This window comes from Dendronephthya gigantea, unplaced genomic scaffold (genome assembly GCF_004324835.1).
Source record: "Dendronephthya gigantea isolate DGI-Jeju-01 unplaced genomic scaffold, DenGig_1.0 000106F, whole genome shotgun sequence".
Lineage (NCBI taxonomy): Eukaryota > Metazoa > Cnidaria > Anthozoa > Malacalcyonacea > Nephtheidae > Dendronephthya > Dendronephthya gigantea.
The window spans coordinates 460,481-488,269 of NW_021163116.1; the positions used below are offsets into that span (position 1 = coordinate 460,481).

At 40.0% G+C, this 27,789-nt stretch overlaps 1 protein-coding gene and 1 pseudogene across 1 annotated transcript; one reads left to right on the forward strand and one right to left on the reverse strand.

Moving 5' to 3' along the window:
- Positions 1-9,955: 9,955 nt before the first annotated feature.
- On the reverse strand, positions 9,956-12,557 carry LOC114534780 (annotated as a pseudogene).
- Positions 12,558-16,839: 4,282 nt separating this feature from the next.
- On the forward strand, positions 16,840-19,589 carry LOC114534781. The gene is made up of 2 exons (XM_028556251.1): positions 16,840-18,392; positions 18,599-19,589. The coding sequence occupies exons 1-2, from the start codon at positions 16,840-16,842 to the stop codon at positions 19,587-19,589; spliced, it is 2,544 nt and encodes an 847-aa protein (XP_028412052.1).
- The last annotated feature ends 8,200 nt before the right edge of the window (positions 19,590-27,789 follow it).

The window sequence follows — 27,789 nt, forward strand, 5'->3', positions numbered from 1 at the left end:
CAAGGAGAATAGAATTTCTTCTGATGACAGCGACGCCGTAACATGTTTCTCGCAGTCCTACGCAGTGAACGAAAATGAGGTCATAGACTATTTGCATCATCTTCAACACTTGGTTCTCATGAGTGAAAAAAGAAAGTCAGAAAAGCAAGCTAAAAATGCAAGAGAAAATGAAATGACATGCGATGAATTTGACTGGTTCACAATGTTAAAAGATGGGACTTTGTCCAAACAGCGCGTAGATATTCTGAATAAGTACATAGACAAACATAAATTAACAGTCCCCAAGAAGAGTAAAAAGCAAACCAAAGTTGACGCCATTGCTTTACATCTGCGGGTTAGACTAAACAGTCCTTCTGAAATAGCTGTTGAAAAATACAACTCAAGACAAGAGGCAAATGAAATTGGAGACTATTCGAGTGACGAACAGAATGAATCAACGAATGAGGACATTGTTCTTCAAGAGATCGGCGAGACAACGTCAGAGGACTCAAGTTAGGCTTTTTTTAAAACACTGATGTTTTACATATGAATATGTCAAGGGTGGGTAGTATCGGAGTTGTTGGAGTTTGCAACTGTAGCGAACTACAATTTGCGAGTAACTGTATAGACTACTTTTTAAAACTGGTAGTTTGAAGTTGTCGCGAACTATATTTTCTATATTAAAAGTAGCGAAGTAGTTGATTACTTTTTCAACAACAATCGCTATTCGCCACTTTTCGATTTTTTAATATCCCTCGACTATATACTCTATAGTTCATACACTATAATACAAAACTAGTCATTTAATATACCATGTCAAATCTCGTTTGGACCCACATTTTGTTCTAGAATTCTTTGGCTCATCCGCCATTAATCCATAGTATCAGAATATATGAGCATATTATGCTTAACATTTCATATGTTTAAAACATGTGAAATCAATATAAATTACAAACACGGATACCAGGAATTTTGTTGTAGCGAAGTAGCGAATACTTCGCTACATTTTTCTAGCGATATAGCTGTACACGTAGTCAAAAGAACCAAACTACATATTTTTGACAATAGCAGTAGTTGTAGGTGACTACATTATTTTAAAATAGCAGTAGTTGTAGCGAACTACACAAAACTTGTAGTCTACCCACCCTTGGAATATATATAAGTGGACGTATATAAATTAATTTTATTACTTTATATAAACGTTGTCAGAAAAATTTTTGAAGGTGTAATTACTATTTTGAATTGACGGTGCAGATTACAGTAGTTTCTCATTTTGAAGCAGTGTTTATCAAAACGTTGACGGATGGGGGGGGGGGCATTTTTACCGTCTCGAACAAGGGGAGGGGGCATGATTTTTTGTGGATAAGGCAAGACAGGGTTGCAAAATATCATTCCTTAAAATATTGAATTACACCTCCCCACCCCCCCTGCTAAATTATGACCAGTCCCTTACTATACATAAGCTGTAGTTTTAAGTGTCTAGTAATATCGTACTAACGATATTTACATGTCCGAAAGAGTTTAACACACAGTGGTTCAACACAATAACTATAAACAAAACAAGCACAAGTCTCGCTGACCGAGCTACTTGGTCAGCGGTGAGCTATGGCAAGTACTTCATGATACAACATCCCCCCCAGTCCGTAGATCCTTGTGCGGCCATGGTTCTGCGGACTTAAACTGATATCCACTTGCCAGTTTCAGGTTCATATTGTTTTGGTGGTCGGGTAATACGCCTTGGGCGATCAGGTGGGGGTTGAATTGGTGGTTCTGGTGGTTCAGGGGGCGAGGCAGTCGTACCACGTGTATTGATTTCGTCTGGTCGGTCCGAGCCTGGGTCAGTAAGGGGAGCTGGACTCTCCATGGTTGGTGGGTCACAGTCTGATGGACAACTGCTGGTATCGGACTGTGGTGGGGACTGTAATGAGTGCCGGTGGGGGTAGTCGTGGTGGCTTGGTGCCTGTGGTGACTGATACTGATCTCCTGATCTTGCTGGTGGGGTTACCGCAACGGGTTGATGTTTGATGGGGGAGGTGGATGGGCTATAGGCTCGAAGGAAACGGCGATTTCGTAGGGTTAAGCGTCCGGACCCATCGATCTTGACTCGATACTGATCATGCTCTAGAGTTTCCACCACCGTTCCTGATTTGTCCCACTTCTTCTTGCTGGCTCCTTGTTGGTTTTGAATAAAGACCTTGGCACCCGCTGTTAGTGGCCGGAGTGGTCTGGAATGTTCCGTCAGCGATTCTGTGTGACGGGCGATTCGGACTCTAAGGGCATCCTCCTTAGCTGCCCATGCCTGACGCCATAATGGACGGATATGGGGGTTTGAATACTTCTCCAATTTGTTGACGAAGCAGAGAGTGTCGCGTAGGGGGTGGCCAAATATGATTTGCGCGGGTGATATGTTGCAATCAGGGTCTGGAGTGTTGCGCAATTGCAGCATGGCTCGTAGGAACCGATCATTATCGAGGCTGCCAGTGGGACCAGTGTTCGTGACTAGGAGACGCTTCGCGGTTTTGACAGCTACCTCTGCTCTACCGTTCGATTGGGGGAAATATGCAGAAGAGACTCGATGACGGACGCCCCAACGGTGTAGAAAGTCTTGAGTACTTCCTGCGATAAATTCCGGGCCACCATCACTGGAGAGTTCGTTGGGTACCCCGAATGTAGCGAAGAATGACCGAAGGTGGCGAATCAGGCCATGCGCGCCTGCTAGGTTAGTGCCCGAGGTGGAACTAAGAACCTCTACCCAGCCCGATAGGCGATCTCCAACCACAAGGTAGTGGTGCCCGCCGTAATCAAAGAAATCGGCAAACACTTCCTCAAAGGGTGTTGATGGTGGTGAAGCAGGCAGGGGTGGAGTCGCAGCTTGCGACGGGGCGTTTCTATTGCAGGAGGAGCATTGTTCTCTGACAGTGCGGATGTCATTCGACATTCCTGGCCAATACACGATCTGACGAGCACGCTGTTCCATTGTTGATGCACCTTGGTGCGCTGCATGGAGGTTCTCTAGGACTTTCTTACGTAACGACGGCGGGACTATGACGCGATCTTGGTACACAAGGACTCCCTCCTGCTCGTAGATGGAGTCCCAGATGAGTTTGTACGGGGACAGAGCAGGATCTGCGGGCCCGTTAGGGACAGGTCCCTTTTGGACCCGCTGGAGGAGGCCACTCAGCGTGGTGTCTTTGGCCGTTTCTTGTGCGAGGAGTGACCATGGAACTGTGCTAAGCTCATGCGTCTCGTCACGTATAGACGCCATCAGTGCCGACTCGGTGAGGTCGGAGGTGGTGGGGGATCCGAAGGATAAGCTCTCTATTGCACTGGAAAAGGAGGGGTGTCGCGAGGTTGCGTCGGCGGCATAATTGCATTTTCCGGGCAGGTGCTGGATCTCAAAACGCCATGGTAGGGTGCGTTGTTTGAGTCTAAACAGACGGGAGTTGGTAATTTCGTCTAGTGTCCGATCTCCGAAAATTTTCACGAGTGGTTTGTGGTCCGTAACGATAATAAGATTATCACATCCCTGGGTAAAGTATCGTGTCTGTTCGAGGCCCCAAGCTATGGCAAGAGCTTCCCCTTCGATGGCTGCGTAGCGCTGTTCTGCTGAAGAGAGGAACCGTGAACCAGCAAGGGTGATTTTCCATCCTTGGGGGCAGCAGTCTGGTGATCCACTCGGGCAGCTGCAGTGCTGTTGTAAAAGGAAATAACCGATGCCGCGTTTTGACCAGTCGGGGCGGAGGCATGTACGTCTCTGCATGTCGAATATCTCAACACCGTATCGAATTGCATTAATGATGGCGTCCTTAGATGCTTGGAAGGCAGATTCCAGCTCCGGGGACCAGGAGAATTTACAGCGTGGACTCAAGAAGGGTTTAAATGGAGCCATGGTGTCGCGTAATTGGGCATAATTCGCGACCTGGTTCACTAGCCCGAACCAGCTTCGGATGTCGGTTGTGGAAGTTGGGGTGGGGAATTCTCTGATCGCGTTGAGATATTTTGGGAGAGGTTCGATGGTGCAATCTGATATACGAAAACCCGCAAAGTCAACCTCTCTTTGCGCGAACTGGAATTTGTCTGGGTTTAACACAATGCCAGCCTGCCCGACTCGTGTGAGTAGGTCGATTGTGCGCCACCAGTGCTGAGTTAGATCAGAGTCATAGTGTATCGTGTCGTCGACGCAACGCTCTTTACGTTCGAGACTGGACAGGATGGCGTCAAAGCGGCGGTTGTACCCATCTCCTGAAGAAAGGAAGCCCTGAGGTGCTCTAGTATATCGCCAACGTCCGAATGGTGTAATAAACGTCGTTAGGTGGCGGTCAGATTGTCGTAGAGGGACGCTGTGATATCCATTCCATGCATCTGTGACAGATTTCCAGGTTCCCTTTGGGATACGGCGGGCAAGATGGAATGGTGAATCCGTTGCGAAAGTCTCTCGCTGACAATATTTATTTAGGGGCGACAGGTCAACCGTTCGACGAGGGGAACCATCATGCTTTCTTGTGACTACCATGCGATGGCACCAGGTCACTGGATCGCCGTATGGCACACGTTCGATCACGCCAAGTGCTTCGTCGCGAATCAGGTCTTCGTGTACGTGCTGTTGCCAATGTATGGGCACATTAGCCGGGGTGTGGCATGCTTTCGGCGTGGCACTAGGGTCAACGTGTATTTCAATGGGAGGTCCTTCCATGCAAGGTAGGGCACGATGAGGACATGTGTTAAAGGTCGAAGATGCATATCTGTGTAGCAGCCATTGTTTCATCCGTTCGTTATTTTCTGGCTTGCATGGGAATGGTAGCTCGGATGGTCTTGGTGGCGGAGCTGCGCGTACCGGACAGGAGCACGGTGTTTCTTTGGTTGCATGTGGTGCAGAGCATCCTTCGTTTAATGCACGGATGTCATTAATGGAGTGAGGGTTATGTTCGGTGACTGTGTGACCTGATTCATTGGTGTGGGTGCTGGTAGGATCACTTGGGTTGTCACATGGGTTAGCATTGGTGTTGTCGCTTGGGTTCTCGCTTGGGTTATCAGGGAGCGGGAAGGTAGGAGACAGAACATTTAGGTTGAGCAATGTCTCGTATGATAGGTACATATCTTTGACAGAGCTGCTGACGTAGATCATAGACTTGCACGATGTAGCCTTTCCACTCGGAGGTTTGGTTGTAATTGTGGCAAAGAATGCTCCTTCGACCGAGATGGGGGAGCGGTTGGCTGCAGACAGGCTCATAGTGACAGGTCGTAGATCATCACGAGAGAAGCCGCTGGCCAGGAATTTTTGGAGGGACCACAGGTCGGACTGTGCACCCGTGTCAACGATTGCGGGCATGTCCGCACGGGCGTTTGGGGGGTGTTTCTTGTCGCCTTTGATTCCCTTGTGAGGGGTAGCCAACGAAATGGATATTTCGATTCTGGGGTGTTCCCGAAGGCGGGCACGTCGCCACTCACCTTTTGTGAAGATGTGATGATCAAGAGTCGCAGGTCTGGGGTGGAACACTGCCGTGTGGGTGGTTGGGTGCTGATTCGACCGTCTGCCTTGGTGTTTACGGGGGAGGTGTGTAGCGTCGGAATTAATCGTCGCTATTTGGGCTATGGGGTTTTCTTCCATGGCGTTGATGTTGGACTTGTTTCCGGCTTCGTTTCGTTGTTGCCGTTTTTTATTGCGGCGGGTGCGGTAGCAAGAGAGGCACATTTGATGGGGTTTAGTGTTCCAACCGCGTGCCCCTTCTTTGAAAATATGAAACATGGCCTTGCAGTGTGGGCATGGGGCTTGTTTGGTGCGGTCTGTCTGCGCCGGGGTGACGCCCTCAGGAACTGGTACGGTGCGCTGTTGTCTTTGAAAAGAGGACATTGCTGACAAATTTGATGACGACGAGGCGCTGCGTGCCATTTCTTTGTTCTCGATCATTGCAACCACGTCATTCACCGGTTTCTTTAGGATGTCTGCTGTCCCTAGTACTTCTCGACGAATGTCTGGGTCTGATATGCCATTAAGGAGGACGTCCCGTATGGCATGGTCGGTATAATCGACGTTATTTCCACATTCACACGCCGCAGTGAATGCACAGGTCTCAGCTTTTCCACGCACCTTTGCTGCAAATGCTCGGACAGGCTCATCACGTTCCTGACGTAATTGCATTAACTCTGTGCGTAAGACACCTGTTGCGACCGGGATGACGGCAAGGGAACGCATTCCTGCGAGTACCTCTGTTACAGTTTTAGTAACTATAGTTGGGTTCGTTTCAGGAGGCTGTCGCCCAGGTCGGCTCCTGCACATTGAAAAAGTTGGGAAGGTGCTGATTCGTCATCAATACCCGATCCGTTCCGAAAGACTTCCCACCGCCGAAGAAATATGTTCCACTGCTCGTCAGTAATTCCCACATCAACCCTTGGGCGCTCGAGTTTCGGTCCACGGGGGCTTGGCGCCGGGGTTGTTGAGTGCGGGGGATGCGATGGGTTTTGGTGGGCCAATCCGTGATTGGCTAGCAAGGCGATGGCCAGTTGCTCCGAAACGTCTCCTGTCTGGAATTCGCAGTCCGGGACAGAGCATGTCACAACAACCATATTTGCTTTGTTGATGATCTCCTTTGATTATCCAATATAGACACTGGTGTAAATAGAATAGACTGGCGCCACAATTACTGTGAAGTTCGTTCTGATCCGTCTGATTGTGCGGTATCGCCTTAACAAGATTTCTATTGGTTTCTACATGAAGAAACTCTCCTCGATTGCTTTATATTCCGATTTAATAACAACGATGTAGAAACCATACTACATGGAATAATAGTAACAACTGTAAGAGCGGCTAAGCATGACATACAATGTAAACAAAAGATAGATACTTACTATACATAAGCTGTAGTTTTAAGTGTCTAGTAATATCGTACTAACGATATTTACATGTCCGAAAGAGTTTAACACACAGTGGTTCAACACAATAACTATAAACAAAACAAGCACAAGTCTCGCTGACCGAGCTACTTGGTCAGCGGTGAGCTATGGCAAGTACTTCATGATACAACACATTGTATGTTGGAAAGTTACTTTATTTTATTCAACATTGTTCAAGGGGAAGGGGGAATTGAGCATTGAGGGTCATTCAGTAAGTAATTTATGGAAAATGTACGATTATAGCATTTTATAATAGATTTTTAGTGAAATTAACAAAGAGTCTCCAAGTATTTTTTCCATGATTGTAGTTATTTTTGTCTTATATCCATTCTCTTTTCTAATGATAACATGATTATTTGTAGGAGACCCATATGTGTTAGCTCAAATGATAAATTCAAACCAACTGGACATTGGAGATCTACCTGGTCTTTCTATGCCGGAATTAAAGAAAATCTGTGAGAAATGTCATATAAAAGTCTCTAATAAATCTGAAGTAAGTTTATTGTATATTTTGCAATAACATTGACTTTTCAATTATTATGGCTTATTATATCTAGCAAACCCTTTTCCTTATATTTTTCTTTTTTATAAAGTTAACTTAAGAACAGGCATCAATGCACTGTATGCTTCAATACTGATGGGTCATTCTCCTTGTCATGGTTTTGAAAAGGGACCTGGAAAGACTGGGGGATTTTACCATTTTGTCTGTCGACATGGTGTAAGTTAGAATAGTTAAAAGTTAGAATAGTTTTATGTCAATCTAAATATCCAACAATCTATTCAAAGACATTCATTAGGTGACTATGTTTTCTTTCAGACAACTGTTGCATCAAAATTTCTTATACTAGCAGAATCAGTAAGAGATGCAGCTGATTTGTACCTTTCCTTGAGGTTCCCTCCCCCTGTGTTCATTAATGATTCTTCATGTGCTTTTACATGCCATATGGAATGCAGAGTTCCTAATATTGCTAAAGCTCTTTGGGGTAAATTTAGTGGTTGTTTTGAAAAACCAGAGTTAGGAAAGTCACCAAATGTAAGTAATAGTAATAGACAAAAAGTATAGGGGGCCCTCATCCCAAAATGACATGATATGTGTTGCAATATGATCATGAACAAAATGCAATCATGATTGTGTTTTGCTCATAAAGTGTTTTGCGACAGTGCTTTTAACTCAGAACAAAATCTAATTATAATGCATGTAGACTGTAATTTGCTAAAACTTTTTACGAATGTTAAGGATAACGCTGATGTACCAGAAATTGTACCACTGGAATTTAGAGAAACATTGTCAAACCTTCCAGATCCCAAAACCCTGACAGAATTCCAACATCCTATCACTGCCTCAACAAGACATTATGTTCTTGGAGATCGTTTCCATAATGTGGTGAATCCTCACAAATCCGCTCTTTGTGTTTACAATGACATCAATAAATGCAAGCAAAGCCTCTCACTTAAAACCAGTTATCAGGAAGCGGAAAATGGCCGAAAGAATCAGAAAAGATTAAGAAGTACGTGTTCACAATCATTTTATGTGCATTTTTTGTACAACTTCCTAATGGACTTTTATCAAAATGAGACCATTGTTAAAAACCAAAATGACAAACAATCAAAGTTGTTGAAGAATGGTCAGAAAATTGAACGAGATGCTTACCAAAGATTTATTATAACAAATGAACATTAGAAGAGAAAGTTGTTTTAACTTTTTAACTTTATTCTAGTCTGGTACGTTGAATGCAACACCATGATTCTTCTTCATGTGGTTTTGTTTTTAAACCAGAACATCCCCTAAGAAAAATATATTAATGAAACCTTATAAGCAAATTTTTGAACTCTATGTTCATGAGTAATAATAGGGACCTTAAGATTTGACAACAGCAACATGACGGTGACAAAAAACCTGTGATTTGTAGTTGTAAACAGAGCGAGGAATATGCCAAAGTATTCATTTAATTGTTTTATAACTTTAATTTATACATTTCTTTTAAATGACTCATTGTGTTGATAGTTGTCATCGCTGCATTGCCATCCTACATCTTAAGGTCCCTGATACTTACAAGTGGAACCATTTGTAGCAAACATCACATTGGATCCAATCCACCATTTTCCTGCACCTTCCTCCCATTCAAGGTAGTGTTGTAAGCTTACATAAGCAGCATGTATCAGTATTCTTTTCCTCTAAAATAAAATGAACACAGTTTCATGCACATTGTTCTTCATTTAAAACGTAGTATGCTGTAGTGATTTGCATTTACCAGTTTGCTTTTCTTTTACCCCAATAAGACAAGATCTACCCATTACACTTTGATCATTCTCACCACCTTCTGTAAACAAGTTAAAAATGTTGACTATGATAGTGGTGTGTCTAACAGAAAATGTGGTGGGAAAATATAATTTCCAGATATTTTTTAATGCTACACTAGTTAGTTTAACCTTCATAAATTAATATTACAAGTTTTAATCTTGTGAGTAAATTTGATTGGCTATAAAAACCTGAATGTTGGCTCTCATCCATTTATTTTGACAAAAACGGCCCATCTTCATTAACCCTGCCTAAGGTAGCAGCATATTTACTCAATGTAAAGTTTATTTGTAAAAACAATCATACCAGATGTAGAAATTCCTTAAAGTAGTTTATTATTGGCTCAGTAGATACAAGTCACTGATAGTTACCATCAAATTGTAAGCCTGCCTCCTTTTCATTTGGCACTGAGTCACTTTTCTCTATCCAAATTTTTGCAGCACACTTGAACCATTAGTATTACAAAAAGTTTGAATTAAATTATGTATCATATATAGGGTATACCTTATATTAAGTGTTTACCTCCTGAAAGTCTCTTTTTCGTTTCAAAGAGAAATTGTGAACACTTTTCTTAGAGTTACGCATTAACTAAAAATACAGTGAGACATACTTCTGCATTATATATTACTACAAAATAACCATTAATAGATTCATTAATATTTAATAATTATTACAATTAATGAAGTCATTACAGTAATTAATAAATGAAAAAATCTAATTTAAAAACAAAAATAGACCTCCAAGGAGACACCTCCCAAAGTGCCCAAGTCAGCTTTGTCTTCCTCTTCACTTGAATAATTTGAATGGGTGTCTGTTGAATGAAAATATCATTACAAGCTGGGTTAGTGTGATTAAAACATGCAATCATGTGGATTTAATGTTATACCTTCTAGTAATGCGAGGATTAGGGATATCTTAGTAAAAAGGGCTTGAAGTTTAAGAACTGTCTCTTCACTCATGGTGTACCCTTGTTTGATTTCTTCCTGTTGCAACAGTGTGTCTGCTGGCTCCTCTTCTTCATTAAGTTCACTGGCTACTGCTAGTAAAAATAAAGACAGCATACTTAATTGCACATACTGCCACTAGAAATGTGAAAAGTAACCATGCATGTTCAATTATATCTGACCTTGCTGGATCAGTGAAAGGGTTTCCTCTTTGAAAAGTCCCCAGGGGAACTTTATGGCTTTCTTTTGTTGTATTCTTGAAAGGGACAGCAACATCAACTACAGACTTGCCATGTTTCCTTGCTTCCTTAATGAGGTCCTAAAAAGAATTTTGTTTAAATTTTCTCCCACAATATTGATATATATATATATATACAACAAATAATATTTCTTGAATAAATTAATATTTTTAAAATGAAAGGTAAATATTTTAATTGGTAAATAATTTAATTTAAACTTCATATTTCGTAAAATGTATACCTCGTATGTCCATACAAGTAAGAATTACAGTTAAAGTAATCCCAATCTTAACCCATTAAGCGCCAGCGCTCTTCCATTTACAAGTAAAATTGTCTGGCTTAGACAGAGTAAATACTAAATGTAGCCCGCATTAGGGTGCAATGGCACTCAATGGGTTAACTAGACACATGGGCAGCTAGGCCAGTTAACCCATTAAGCGCCAGTGCTCTCCCTTGATGAGTAAAATTGTCTGGCATTAGACAGAGTTAATACTAAATGTAGGGTGCAATGCTACTCAATGGAACTCAACCTGTATTCCAAGCTCAGCAAGTTCACTCAGCTTTGTCATTTTAATGGCAAGGCCAGGAACATAGTTTCCATTTTGATTGACCCTCACATTCAAGTTCAACCATTCCGAAACCTGTAATAATTTATTTCTTTGAATGAAATATAAGTTACAGAAAAACACTACTACAACTTCCATGGAGATCCTTTTGGGACTTCATCTGTCGTCTTTTGAGTGTCAGACCAAAACTTCATACGCGAAAGATAATGAAAGAATACCGAAAGATAATGTTGCCTTTTGATAGGATCTATGGCATGGTTTTTGAGCTCACTTTCAAGTCTTTTTAAAATATGCTGATGATTCACCTCACTACTTAGAAAAAGGTCTATATACTTCTGTACCATTACCACAAAGCAGTCAGTGGTTGATTTATTGCAGCTGATGTATATCTGTATCAACAAGAACCAATGAAGAAAGACATCTGTTATATACCACTATTAAACAGGTAAATTTGGGAGTTCTCAATGAAAATCTGTAATAATTTCTTTCATAATAATTCTTATCTTGTGCCAATTACTTACCATAACTTGAGTAAGGATTACAGCTGTTGCCCCCTTGTGCCACCTGGATTGCTGATTAGGTAATTCAGAGCAAATTATGTCTTTTAGACTACCAAACACTCCATCATCAATCAAAGCTTTGAACGTCTTTGACAGAGAAATTGCCAATAATGTTAGAAATCCCTGTTGTTAGAAACAAATACTTAATGATAAAAATTCATCAAAGCTATAACACAATCAACTGCTCTGAGAGAAATCAAATAAATAAACCTAACTTTCCAAAATATATTGACATTGGTTTTTACCCGGTTATTTATAATCAATTCTGTTATTTGATAGATCCTTGATTGCTGCTCAGATAAAAATTGCTCTTCTTTGCTGTATGGAAATCTTAGCACCCTCCCATACAACCTATGAAGTTGAGTTCAAGTAAAACTGGTATTTTACAGTATACCATAGACAAAATATGTTAAAATCTGTCACTTTATTTGAAATTTGATGTCATCAAAACACTTCCACGAGGTGTTTCCATTCCACTTTGCAAAGATCCTTGCAACAATCCACCTTGGACTTGAAGAAGAAACTCTGTAAGAGTTTCAGTTGGTTTGGTATCATCCAATATGACAACAAATGTTCTCTTCATGAGGGCTTGCATAAGCTTTTTACTATGAAAATAAAAACATGAAACAAACAAATGTTGCTTGCACTTGCAGGGAAACAGAAAGCAATTGTTAAAAAAATATATTCATCTGCAGGACCAAAACTTATATATTATATATATATCTATTCAAGCTAAGCATTGCACAAGTGAACAAGGCTTTGCAAGGCTGCATCAATTGAGTTCAATAGTATGTGTTCTTACATTGATGTCCCAGATGATATTTGATTGCCACCAGCTAACAATTGTGGATGTACAGCTTTTGGCACTCCTTGGGCGTATGCAAGCAGTTTTGCAGTAAGGGACTTTCCAATTGATTTAAAGAGGCTAAATATCATCCCAATATTAGCATCACCTAAATGGAAAAAAATACTGGTATAACAATTGAAGCATTTCGTGGCAGGCTTTGCTTTTTGTGTGAGGTACATTCAAAAAAAAATTCTGGAAAGGGAAATATTAAAGTACCCCTGATTTCGCCCATAATTTTGGACATAAGAGACCTTTAATACAGCAGGGCAAAAACAGTTTGGGTGGGGTGCACCAGCATAGAAGCTTGGAGGGTGCAACATTTGCCAACCCCCCCCCCCTCCAATTTGTATGTTACAGTAAAAAAGGCCCTGAGACTATGCAATAATCTGTGTTCGAAATTTACATGGAACTACCATTGTAATTAAATATATATGGAAGTGCCATTCTAATTAAATATAATAATGTAATAATAATATACAAAAAATAATCATCCTTACCGCTGTTCTCAGAGATAATAACCCATTTTGCACTCCCCACTAAACCATTTCCCTCCCCCAACTAAAGGTCTCTTATGTTCCAAATTACAAGAAAAATCAAGTGAATAACTTTATTATGAGGGGTACTTTAATACTCCCCTTCACAGAATATGTTTCTTGAATGTGTCTCACACAAAAAGCCTACCAGGAAATGCTTCAAATTGTTAGAAAATAACATTTTTCTTGGCAGCACATCCCAGATGTTGACAGAATGTTGGCTCAAAATTTCTATGACACTGTTTGATACTAAGCATTTTCACACACCAATATCAACTCATTTACTAAGAAACTATGTCCCAAAATGCATGAAATTATGCCCCCAAAGATACAAAAATACAAAGCTTTTGATGGGGTGGTCCCCCAGACCCCCTAACAGCATTTTACTTAGGTGTGAAATCCCTTATTTGAGGATTGCCCACTACCCCCTCCCCCACACAAGCAGATTTGTAAAAAGGCCCTGAAATGAGTAATACAAGATTCTAATAAACAAAATGTCTGTTGAGGTTTTCACTCTGCCTGCAGGCAAGAAAATACGCATAAAGTGGCCTGCGCTGAAATACAGGGGGTGGTTATAGTTTTAAACTAGGAGTTACTATCGCAAGGAAATTGCTGCCTTAACATCCCCGGTAAGGCCAAGGATTATAGTCAGGGAGCATATGTCGAAAAAACAAGTCCCGTGGGAAATCACTGAAGAAAGCAAGCAACAATGCTAGTCATGTTCAGGGGACTTCAAATAGTAGGAAAGTGATGTTGCCAAGTTTGTAACTTGTCCTGGACCAATTAAGGGGGTATTTTTAAAAAGGACGTCAACATTTTAGCACGAAAACGAGGCTGGTACCAAAACCATTAATATCTTCGCCGTTTTTAAACGAAATGTCATGAAACTTGCAACAAATAATCACCAAGACATGCAGAAGACAATAATCTAGTTTTTATGTTGTCACGTGACTCCCAACATTAAAACGAGGCTAGTGTCTAAATCATCAATATCTTTGTTATTTTTGAACGAAATGTCACGAAAATTGTAACAAATGATTACCATACTACACAGAAGAGAACAGTGTCTCTTTTATTTTGTCACGTGACCCTAAACACGAAAACGAGACTAGCATGTACCACGTGACTTGTTTATAAGTTAATTGTACTGTTATGACGGTTAATAGTTAGCATCAGACTGAATACATTTATATAGTTGTTCTTAGTTGCATAAGTCCATGTGTTATTACAATGTCTACAGTCTAATGATCATCTTGCTATTAAAAAACAATGGTGTCATTTTTTATTTTGTCACGTGACAAATCAAAAATTAACCATAAACCAAACGGGGAAAGTCCTTAGAAAGAAAACAAACCAACAAATATAATAGATTATCACAATAATGACAGACTGTCTATGCATTTGAGAGTGCGACTTTGAAGACTGAAGGCTATGCATCAATGTTATTGCAGTATTGCTGGTCAGTGGTATTTTTCATTAAAACAGAAAGTGAAAGTGAGTGAGAGTGATCATTGTCATGACTTTTTTTGAAGTTCTGTAAGTACATATTTTGCGGCTTTTGTTCTCTTGATGTCAGCCAACGTACTCGATTTCAAATTGTGCATTTTGTGCCACAAGAATACAAAAGAACCTCTGGTAAAAAATCCAACGTCACATGAAAGATTGCTTCGATTTGTTGAAGAAAGAAGTGCGTATGGAAATCCTAACTATCGTGACACTTGGTTAATGCTACAACAATACACAGTACAAGACTTAACTCTTCAGAATGCAACTTGGCACAGGTCGTGCTACCAGGTTGTCACCAGTAAAGAAAAGTTAAAAAGAGCAAAAGAGCAATTTGAAAAAGATGGTGCCACAAGTTAAGCAAAAAAAGGAGGAAAGCAAAAAATTGACACGGTCGCAAACTTGCCCCTACAATAAGGAACTGTGTTTTTTTTGTGATCAAGCGGCTGTCAATAAAGATCCTCTCCATTCCGTCTGCACCGAGTCGGCAGGACAGTCAATCCGGTCTGCTGTAGAGATTCTGGGAGATGAAAGATTACAAACAAAACTTGCGACCTCAATTAACGCAAATGATGCTCATGCCATAGATGTCAAATACCATAAGAATTGTTATCTAAACAATGTCACAAATGTGCTACGAAGATCCCAGTACCAACCAAACGAGGATAATGGAGTGGCAGCTGGTAGAGTTGAGTTCTTAGATATCACCGAGAAAGCGTTGAAGGAAGGGAAGCTCTTGAATATGGCAGATCTCGAGACCCTGTATGTAAATGTGCTTCTTGAAAATGGTGTAGTAAATCCCACATGTTCCAGAAAAACACTGAAGCAGTTAATCTCAAGTTATGTTCCAGATGTTGAATTTCACAGACCGAAACGACTGAATGAACCTGAAAGACTAACTGTGAAGGAAACGCGGGATAACTCAATAATATCAAGTGAAGAAGACAGGTGCACCGAACCTGAAATGAAAGCTATTTATGATGTTGCAGCACTCCTTCGCAAGCGCATTAACCACAGCAAGAGTTGGACCTTCACCGGTCAGTTTGACGACCTTGATGCTGAACAGCTTCCCAAGGAGTTATATTGCTTTTTTAGATGGATTACACACGGACCAACAGGATTTGCATCAGGTTAGGGCATGTGTCATTACAATATTCTAAAGACATTGGGCAGAGTAGGAATATTCCAGTAATGAACATATGAAACATTTATAATGTTTTCTTTTCCTAGATGACAAGTTCAGTGAAATCTACAAGCGGGCAGTTACTCTGAGCCAAAGTACCATCTCCATGACCCTTACTGATCGCCAAGTGAAACACCGGAAGTCAGAGGTACGTCAAGTTTCACATCTTCCAAATTAATGACATTAAATTAGATGTATTTATTTTCTTTGATCAATGTTGTTCATAGGTAATTCGATCGACAAAAGAAATGCCCCAACAACTTGCCATTGGTTTGGCAATACACCAGTCTATTAGGAGCAAAGCACTTGTAAACATGCTAAGTGGGTTTGGTATGTCAGTAGAATACAATCGTATTCTTCGAGCGGAATCTCAAATCCAGAAGCACGTAGTTCAGCGCATGAAGCAGAGCAATAACCTGTATATTCCTCCAGATGTTGTACCTGGGCGCCACATCTTCTTTGCTGTGGATAACGTAGATTTTTCTGAAGATACGCCTGATGGAAAGGGTACCCTCCATGGAACGGCTATGGCCATATATCAGAGGCAATACGACCAGGATGCTTCACCACAGCTCAGGTTATTTGTAAGAAAAAATAAATCCGTAATCGGGTTTAAACAACAGTTAACTTCCAACGCATAGACCATTTACTATTATAGCTAATTTACCATGTTGTTTATAGTATCAACTATAGCTTAACTCTATATGTGTTTCCTTAGATTGGATGACACAAATATTGCAGGCCGGAAAAGCGATCGTTCCTTAAAGGATCTCCCTAATACAACACTGCTAGAGTGCCCTAATCCTCAAGCGAACCCGAAAAGTCCTACATACCCCTCGTATAGCGTGAATGTGGAAGATCTAGCAATAACGGTTAAGCTTAAGGACTTTGCGTGGCTCATTGGACGCAGCTTAACACGGTTCCCAGCTCAAGATAGCGATGGCGAGATGACGCAATCTCAGGTGCCTGTCTGGTCCGGGTATAATTCTCTAGTCTATGAAACACAGCCCCTTACAAGAATCGGATCTCCGCCACTGATAGCAGCCCCTGCCCACGAATGGACTACAATGCTTACCATTCTCATGCAGGTATGTATTTAACCTCGGTCAAACGTTTGAGAAAGTGCACATGTAAAAGTTGTTAGAACTAGAGCCACTGAATATATTAAATCTGAAATAGGAAACAACAATAGCAGCCATATTCTCGTTTCTTATTTTGTAATTGGTCTGTATTAAATCTAAAGTATTCACAAAAATTGCAGGCCCAAGGAATCACTGCTCACGTCATGGGTCCAGATGGCTCGTAATGATTTAAACCATCTCATTCTAAGGCCTGGCGAGCTCCATATTGTTATGGCGCAACTTAGAACCCTAGGTTCATTCATCGAACACAGTGGAATCGACTTGTGCTGGTCAGAGTCTGATTTGTATGGCCCAGCTACTGTCAAGCAAATCCTGGCAGGGAAGCACGTAAAGAGAGGAGAGACAGCACATTTGGTTACTCTTCAAGTCCTGTTTATGCTCTACCAGAAGGCGTTCCTCTCTAGCCAAGATGAAGAGTTGGTGAAGAAGATTGACAAGTGTGCAAAGCAGCTAGGAAAGGCGTGTGAACAAGGAAAAAATAGCGAGGTAAAAGAAGCTGAAGATCAAATGGTAGAAGTAATGAAATCTGAAGATTTAGTTGGCAAAATGGAACGATTTGAAGAAGGGAAGAATCCTGAGTTCAAGGTTTTCCGTTCCTACATGAAGATGATTATGGAGATGTTGCTGTTTGTACGTGCTGTACGAACAGCGGACTGGCAGTTGCATTTAAGATCTTTGCAGTTGTTTACGAAGTATTTCTTTGCGCACGACAAACTTAACTACGCCAGAATGATTCCCATTTATCTTGCCGAGATGGAAAACCTTCCCGAGTCAGCTCCTGAAATCTATAAAGAGTTCGCCGAAGGCAACTGGGTTGTGAACAAGAACCGACACATACCATTTTGTGGACTTGGAGCAGATCATGCCCTGGAACACATTAATCGATCCATGAAGGTATCAGGAGGCCTAGTAGGCATCACTTTGAATCCAAGTGCGCGTACCAAATTCTTCATGATTGCTCCAGAGCTTGCGCGTCTAGCAGAAGAGGCAAAGAAGATGGCTGGCAGGGCAAAAACGAGAGGAGGCGCCAAACACCACGCTTTGACGGCTGCTGGGCTCTCTCGTGAAGAGAAGAACATCACCAAGCTATTGAATACGATAGAAGGATTTACAAATCCCTTTACCGAGCAAGGTGACAAGCTATTCAATCTTGTGACGAAAGTGGTTGCATCGGAGAAGGTGAAGAAGGATCTTATAGAGCAAAGCGAGATTGGCCAGAAGCTCTATGATGATTTTGTTAGAGATCGCATCATAACCGGAAAGATCAACCTGTGGTCAAGTATGAAGAAAAGAAAGTTGCAGACATGGAAAGCGATGACCAAGAAGATTAAGATTTCAACCTCGGCCGAGACCATCGAACTGCAAGAAGATAGAAACTTGTTTGCACGCATGCTAATCATCTGTAAGAGCCGTCCAGAGATCGACATTCAAGAAGCTGTTGGAACATACGAATTCAGAGTTGTTCCACGATCGATGTTTACTGCTGATGGCACCATGTTACACTGTACAGCCAAGAGTGCATTGATGCCAATACTCGAGAATTTGCCAATTCCTCCAGATTGCAGCACTGATGGTCATGCAGAACGGCAAAGAATGAAGGTGTCGATTGTCGATGCAATGGCAGAGGTGCAAGCCCTTGACAAGCCAGAGTGGATCCGTGACTGTTCTCAACTGGCTCAGCACTTTGCAGGACGCATATTTGAAAAGTATCGGGATAACGAAGAGATCCGGCTAGTGTTTGATAGATATGATATTCTATCATCTCTGAAGGAAGCAACACGCCAGAAGAGGACACGGCAGCAAGACCTCATCTACTATCGAATCACCTCATCTACTCTGATTGCCAAAGTTACGATGAAGAAGCTCCTATCTCACACAAACACAAAGAAAGAACTGGCTGAATACCTTGCAGTGATCACGAAGAGGCCGATACAAAGATTATCTTACATGCCCAAGACGCAACGGTTAATGGAGCAACGGAGATCCAAATCCATTCTCCTGACACTGATGTTTTTGTCCTTTCCTTGAGGCGTTACACCGATCTGTGTCAGAATACAGTGTTTGTCACTGGTAAAGGCCAGCATCACCGCGTAATCAAGCTGAAGCCGATAGTCGATGCACTTGGCCCTTTGAAAACAGCGGCTCTTCCAGCTTTCCATGCATTGACCGGGGCAGATAACACTGGATCGTTCGCCAGAAAAGGGAAGCCTACTTGCTGGAGAATTTTCGACGAGTCTGATGACAATGTACTGAGCGCGTTGGCACGGCTTGGAACGAGTAATCTCCCCAGTGATGAGATCATTACCAGTATAGCAAAATTTGTTTGCCAGCTCTTTGTCCCCAAGACAGAAATCGACTCTCTGAAGGCGTTACGATGGTGGCTTTTCACTAAAAAACAGGCCACCTCCCAGCAGCTTCCTCCAACTGATGCCGCCTTACACCAAGCTGTTCTCCGTGCCCATTACCAGCTTATTGTGTGGAACAATGACACCGTGCCTAACCCAACCTTGCCATCACCGGAAAATTATGGATGGAAATGGGATGAAGGCAATAAAATTTGGTGCCCAGTGATGACCACATTACCTCCTGCACCACGGGCTATTATACATCTTGTTAAATGTAAATGCGCCAAGGAGAAGTGTGCCACAAATCGGTGTGGGTGCAAAAAAGTCGGTTTGAAATGCACAGATCTTTGTGGTTGTTCAGCCAGTGATAACTGCATGAACAAATCTGAAAATGATGACGATAACGACGATGAAGATGAAGATGGATACATGGGGGACAGTGCTGATGATGATGAGGAAGATGAAGATGAACATGAAGATAATAACTACAGCGAGTATGTTTCCGCGTATTCTGATGACTCAGACAACGAGGTAGATCGGAACATTGGAGAATTCTGATTAAAACAAACATGTTATTTCACATTGTAAAGAACATCTGACCTGATACAACTAAGAACATGTGTATCCATGTATTATATCTGATGCCAACTTTTATCTGCCAAAACAACACAATTAATTTATAAAGCTACGTTCAAGTCATATGACAAAATAAAAAATGACACCATTGTTTTTTAATAGCAAGATGATCATTAGACTGTAGACATTGTAATAACACATGGACTTATGCAACTAAGAACAACTATATAAATGTATTCAGTCTGATGCTAACTATTAACCGTCATAACAGTACAATTAACTTATAAACAAGTCACGTGGTACATGCTAGTCTCGTTTTCGTGTTTGGGGTCACGTGACAAAATAAAAGAGACACTGTTCTCTTCTGTGTAGTATGGTAATGATTTGTTACAATTTTCGTGACATTTCGTTCAAAAATAACAAAGATATTGATGATTTAGACACTAGCCTCGTTTTAATGTTGGGAGTCACTTGACAACATAAAAACTAGATTATTGTCTTCTGCATGTCTTGGTGATTATTTGTTGCAAGTTTCATGACATTTCGTCTAAAAACGGCGAAGATATTAATGGTTTTGGTACCAACCTCGTTTTCGTGCTAAAATGTTGACGTCCTTTTTTAAAATACCCCCTTAATTGGTCCAGGACAAGTTACAAACTTGGCAACATCACTTTTCTTACTATTTGAAGTCCCCTGAACATGACTAGCATTGTTGCTTGCTTTCTTCAGTGATTTCCCACGGGAGTACACATGCTCCCTGACTATTAAAGGCAGCATGCAGAATTTTCTGAATTGGTTGTTTATATGTTTATACGAGCACAACAATCGACCAGCGAGATTGACATTTTGAAATCTGTTTCGACTAAACTATTTTCCTATCATAATGATTTTAGTTTAACCTTGTCTTGTATTTTCTTACAGTATTCATTTTTAAAAGATCCTTATTTAATTTGTGGAACTGGATGTTAAATTGAAATGCTCTAACACTTCAAAAGCGCTATATATATGCTCAAAAATACAAAAAATGGTCATTTCGACTAACAAGATTGACATTTTGAAATGTATTTTAACTAAACTGTTGTGATCACATTTCCTGATAATGATTTTAGCTTATAAAGCTTGTTGCAAACGGAGCTAGTTGACAGTTCCCCAAGATCAAGTGTTGCAGTGGCGTTTTGTGGGTTGTCCCCAAATATACAGGGTGTCTCAAAAAAACGCAAACAATAATAGGCTTAGAACTCGAATACCCAAGAAAAAGCTTGACGCAATAGCGAGTAAAATTTTGACAGGATACATGCAATTAAAAATAAGTTCAGAAATTCGTATTGAATATTGTGCTATTTTCCATCCATTGGGAACGTGTTAGATTATTGCTGATATGAATTCATTACGTTCAATGATATTTCTTGAACTGAAATGTAATTGCACTGCACGTAAAGAGTGACAATTCAACATGCCACTGCTCATAGTTTGTCTTGGGTATTCAAATTCTAACAATCGTCAAGGCTATTGCTTGTGTCTTTTGGGACACCCTGTAGTATTGAATACCCACAATCCATACTTTATTTGTTTACCCTAAAAGTCAGATGAGCTGAACAAAAATGGACTAACGAGATCAACATTAAAAAATTGCGTATCCAATATTCAATAACATTTACAATATTTGTTCGCTTGCATATGGTCAATACCCATATACTTATTTGTTTACTATGAATTGAGTCATAAGAACCATATACTGATATAGGCGATAAATTCATAAAAGCACCGCGCTACAATCTTCGAAAAAAATTAGTAGACTTTTTCAATTTCTTCATGTCTCCCCCTTCCCCCCTACACAATGTTGCTATTTATGCATTGTATGTTGGGAAGTTACTTCATTTTATTCAACATTGTTCAGGGGGAAGGGGGAATTGAGCATTGAGGGTCATTCAGTAAGTAATTTATGGAAAATGTACGATTATAGCATTTTATAATAGATTTTTAGTGAAATTAACAAAGAGTCTCCAAGTATTTTTTCCAAGATTGTCTCTAACTTCAATTAAATGCGACAATTAGGCAGTTGTATAATTGCGTTGATTTTTAAACATTTGTTATATTACTAGTATTATATAGTGCATATTACGTGTTGTTAAATTTACCTATATGGGGGGCGGGTGTTCTGGATTTTTCGGGGGGAGGTTGTTGTTTACTGTTTATAGTAATTTCGGCGCGTTAAATCAAGAGTTTAGACGACATTACAACTAAATTTATACGCTGAACTCGAACAAATTTTTAATAAATGGATGAAATTGACAAGTCTAAACCACGGAGAAGTTATCTTGTTACACCAAGTCAAGCAGACTTGGTGAAATTCCCAACCAGAGAATCGTTTGGCGAAGCTGTGGCCGCTGCATTCACTTCCAAACGAAGTAAAGTTACCCCGCTACATTGGGCATGTTGCCTGGAAAAGCATAAAGACGGCGGTTATCACTACCACGTTGCCTTGAAACTCAGTGGTACGAAGAGATGGCTCCAAGCAAAGAGATTTATTGAAGAAGAACACGGTATAACTGTAAACTTCTCTGATCACGATGGCTACTACACTGCATATCGGTACGTAAGCAAATCTGATGATATGGTCTTCCACAGCACAGGTCACCCGAATCTCGATGAAGTTGGTTCTCCAAGAACAAAGCGCTGTCAAGAGACATATCGAAAAAGGCATTGCGAGAAAAAATCGTCTAATGTGGATAGTAAGGAGGCTGCTACTACGTCCAAGAGAAGGAAAAAACTTTCAAATTTGGAAGTGGCAGAGTTCATTGTCGAACATGAAATTAAATCTGAGACTGAATTGTTAGCTGTTGCGAATGAGCAAAGCGAAGAGGGGAAGAAAGATCTCGCAGATTTTGTTCTTTCACGCAACTCAAAGGGCTTGCGTGAGCTTATAGAGCAAACATGGAAAATGAAGACGGCATCTGCTAACCTAGAACGAAAAAAAGCCTCACGAATAGATTTGATACGCAAGGCTGCTGATAGTGAATGTTCAACATCTTGCGAAGGAAAATGGTTTGAGTGCGCTGAAGAAGTGCTTGTGAACAACAAAGTCCATCCTATATTGTTTGCTGCTTCCGTTAGAGAGCTATTGCTGTTAGGACGGGGGAAGTACCGGAATGTGATGATAGTTGGGCCGACTAACTCTGGAAAAATGTTTCTATTAAGACCGTTGGAGTTAATTTTCAAAATATTTACGAATCCAGCGGAGGATAAATATGCATGGGTTGGGGCCGAGCATGCACAAATCATTTTTTTAAATGATTTCAGATGGAGCAAGGAGTTAATCGATTGGAAGAGTTTTCTGCTAATATTAGAGGAAGATAGAGTTAACCTGCCAGCTCCTAAGAATCACTTCAGCACCGACGTTTGCATCAGTGAAGATACGCCAATATTTGCAACCTCAAAGAGTATCATCAAGTATAAAGGCTGTTACAACACTCACGACCAAGCCGAAGATGACATGATGGCGTCAAGATGGAAAGTGTTCAGCTTTTCCCACAAAATCCCGGAAAACGAACAGAAAGATATTGTCCCGTGTGCAAAGTGTTTTGCACAACTTGTATTAATGGGAGAAATATGCTAAACAATGCGGAACATTATTAAGTACTTGTTGTTTATTTACATTTAAAATTCGTAGACTACTATGGCAAAATAAAGCCTAAAGAGAGACCAAAGTTTATGAACGATAAACATTTATGTTTTGTGCAATGGGAAATATTTATACTACATGTTACATCATGTTACACTACATGTTACACTACATGTTACACTTCAACTATTATATTTTACTATATATCTTGACATGTTACACCATGTTACACCTACTTTAAAAAAGAATATACTGATTATTTTAAAAAGTAGGTGTAACATGTGTAACATGTCAAGATATACAGTAAAATATACAAGTTGAAGTGTAACATGTGGTGTAACATGTAGTGTAACATGATGTAACATGTGATGGATTTAATCATACGATATATATAATATATATATTAGTTACAAAGTATAGAACAACCGTCCAATTTGGGGCAAATATTACTCTACTACGTCTGTATTGATTAAAATAATTTGATATTCGATCTTGTGAGTGATAAATCACTACAATTATACAACAGCACTGCTGGATTTTTGCACTTAAAAATTTCCAGAATATAATGATACAGACATTTACGCTTTTTAATAAACTAATACTTGGTTCTTTGACCCTTTCCTTTAAGAACTGCGGTGATCCTTTTATCCATACTGTCAATGATTTTGTCAATTTCCTCAGAACTAAAGCTCAGAATAGTATCTTTTACTCGCGATGATAGCTCTCTAAAAGTTTCCTTGGTAATATTCTTTTGCAGTGCATCGTTCTTCAGTCGCACTGTTAGCGTATGGAAAAAGTTTTCGATCGGATTAAGGTCAGGGCTTCGTGGCGGAATTTTGAATACAAATGCATTTAATTTGTCGATAGCACGCATTGCTACTTTTGAATTCTGCCTTGGGCACCCATCCATGAGAAATCTTCTCGCTTTTGGGTTTGATGATTTTTTGAATGCTTTTGGAAACGATTTGACAATTTCTGCAAATTTTGGGCCTGTTATAGTCCCATCATATTGTTCACAGAGAACTACACCTTTACCGTAGGATATTGCCACCATGAAGTTCACGTTGATTCCACCTTCCTTTTTTCCTTTTGCAGTGCAATTGGACTTCAAGCCTTCTCCCCGTTTTCTCCACTCTCGAGCTCCCGGTGCGCGTGCCTGGTCATAAGGGTTACTTTTGTACTGGAATCCCTTTCCATCCAAATAAAACGATATCCCCGTCCTCCAGAACTCTTCGCCCAAATTTTGCTTTCTAATTTTCTTGCAAAACTTTACCCTTGATTTTAGATCTTTGGCACGAAGAAGTCCTTTCTTTCGCGTTTGCAAATACCAGAATCCGTCCTCATTTAAGCAATTCCTAATAGTGCGACCACTTACATGGCCTACGCCGCTTTCTACCTGGACACGTTTAGAGGTAAAAGAACCCTCCTTTTCTCGGAGACTTGCTACGGAGCGCACTATACTTCTCTTGTCTTGAGGTGATAATTTTGAAGGTCTGCCTTTATTTTCTTTCCTCTTGTCAAATACAGGTTCACCATTTAGTGGCTTCTGAGCGTGCTTATATATTGCAGCTTTAGAATACTGAGGAAACATTTTTAAAAGTTTTTTTCCTTGAATATTTGACAATTGATATGCAGCTCTAATTTGAGCAGAATGCTCCAAAGCGACGTTTTTGCGAGATTTTTTGGCCATCTATAAAGAAGGTGCTACAATTGAGGTTTAGCTATGATAAAAGAGCTCCGTTATAGATCGTCAACTCAAAAATGCACAAAGTAAATTCGCAGATATCCTGCCATTCAGCCAACTGAAAATCCATTCAAAAGACAATGCAACCCCCCCTGATTCAACAACCCCCCCCCACCCACCCCCCACGCTGGTGACGGAATTGAAATCAGGAATATCATTTTTTACAACTGATTGGTGAGTTTTCTTAAGATTAGAGCTCAAAATTCACAATCACCTGTTATATAAAAGATTACTAATTTAGTCATTTTCAGACAATCTTGGAAAAAAATTAGTAGACTTTTTCAATTTCTTCATGTCTCCCCCTTCCCCCTACACAATGTTGCTATTTATGCATTGTATGTTGGGAAGTTACTTCATTTTATTCAACATTGTTCAGGGGGAAGGGGGAATTGAGCATTGAGGGTCATTCAGTAAGTAATTTATGGAAAATGTACGATTATAGCATTTTATAATAGATTTTTAGTGAAATTAACAAAGAGTCTCCAAGTATTTTTTCCAAGATTGTAGATTGACAAAAAAAATTCATGGCCTTGATGTATACATATCTATATATGAGCGGCAAAAATATATCCTTGTTTTGAAAATATCTATCTTCTGTTCCGATCCTGCGTTACTGCATATACATATACGTGATTAAAGGCCAAGTTACTGCATATACAATTACGTGATTAAAGGCCGAGTATTAGTATTACTATTACTATCACTATCACTATCACTATCACTATCACTATCACTATCACTATCATTATCATTATCATTATTATTATTATTATTATTATTATTATTATTATTATTATTATTATTACTATTATTATTATTATTATTAAAGTCTTCACGTCATGTCTTCGTGATAAAACATATCAATTCCTCTCAGAAAATAATTACATAGAACAAAAAAAAATTCAAAAAGGTTTCACTCCAAAACTCTCAGGAACACTTGAGCATACTGCTCAGATGGCTCATATCATTAATACAGCGCGCATAAAGCAACGTTCAATTGTTATTACTCGATTTGAAAAATGCATTTGGAGAAGTTCATCACAACCTTATTTATGAAGTTCTTGAATATCATCATATTCCCAGTCACATAAAGAACCTTGTCTGCAATCTCTACACTGATTTCCAAACTTCTATAATAACTGAACATTTCAACACCCCATTTATCACAATCAGTCGAGGAGTTCTTCAAGGGGATTGTCTCAGTCCTTTACTATTCAATATGTCATTCAATACGTTTGTACAGCACATCAAATCTGAAAAATATCGTCAGCTTGGATTTTGGAAACTAAGCCAAGTTGGCATTTCATGTAACCCAGTCCATTGGTTCCAGTTTGCAGATGATGCTGCAGTTATTAGTAGCCAAGAGAGGGAGAATCAAATGCTCCTCAATCGTTTTAATATCTGGTGTCAGTGGGCTGATATGATTATACGTGTTGACAAATGTTCAACATTTTGGCATAAAAAAACAATTAACCAAATCTATCCAGTATTTACCCAAGCTGTTCATTAATAACCATCTCATACCCGAATCGAAATGGGCAAATTTTTCTGCTACCTTGGCCGCTTTTTCAATTATGATATGTCTGAAGAAGAGCATAAAACTGAGCTGCTAAATACGTTCAATGAAATCATTAATAAAATTGATCAATTACCCATACATCCGAAAAATAAACTTCAATTATACAGTCGCTATTTGTTTTCGAAAATCGCCTGGCACTTCACAGTTTCTGATATCCCTAAGACCTGGATCTGTGAAACGTTAGATAGTGCTGCATCAAAGTATATCCGGAAATGGTTAGAACTTCCTGTAACTTCAACGCTTAACAACGTGTTTCTTCCACCAAATAAATTTGGTCTCAATCTTAATCTCCCCTGCACAAAATTTTTGCAATGTCGAACCGTTTGCCGAACAGCTCTAAAATCTTCAACTAATGAAGACATCAATAATCTATGGGTAATCACAAGTACGAATAAGAACATTCAGTACGATACCTACAAAGACACTAGAGACGTTCTAAAGGCTGTTAGAAAAGAGAACGAAGAAAGGCTTCAAAACCATTTGTTTTCGCAAGCATCTTTCTTTTCCAATGTCATTAACAATTCAACATCTACATTTAACTCTTTATGGTCCTCAGTTCAAAGAAAACTTCCGAAAAACATTTTTAATTTCACCATCCGATACATCAATAACAGTCTCCCAACGAGAAAAAACCTTTCAAAATGGGGCGTGACGTCAACCTCAGCTTGTTCTTTTTGCTCGTCTCCTGAATCCCTGCTTCATGTCGTTGCTGGTTGTCAAACGTACTTAAAAGAAGGCCGATACACATGGCGACACGATTCCGTCTTAAATTTCCTCGCATCAACCCTTACTGCGGTACAAAGTTCGAGTCTTTTCGTTGATTTACCTGGTTTTATAAACCCATCTGTTCTCACCGGAGATAACTTGCGACCTGATCTTTTACTTGCCATTGAAAACAAATATTTATATATTCTTGAGCTTACTGTTGGATATGAGTCAAACATGGAAAATAACGCCCATCGGAAACATCAAAAGTATATCCACTTAATTAAGAGTCAAGCTATGATAGTGTTAAATTTGTCAACTTATCCTTGAGTGCACTAGGCGTTTTTAGTAGATCAGCTAAATGCTTCGATGAAATGCTCAGAAGCCTAAAATTTGACACCCAGCATAGCAAATATATAAAAAGAAAAATTGTAAATATGTGCATAAGATCATCCTATTATATATTTTGTAAACGAAACAAGGAGTGGGATAACCCAACACTTATGACACTATAATCTTTTTATAATCGGAA

What these genes read in the sequence shown, in the direction of transcription:
- LOC114534781 (XM_028556251.1), top strand. Translation starts at nt 16,840, where the DNA reads ATGGCTCGTAATGATTTAAACCATCTCATTCTAAGGCCTGGCGAGCTC. An exon ending in GCAGGACGCATATTTGAAAA is followed by an intron (nt 18,393 to 18,598) that starts GTATCGGGATAA and finishes AATACCTTGCAG; the next exon opens with TGATCACGAAGAGGCCGATA.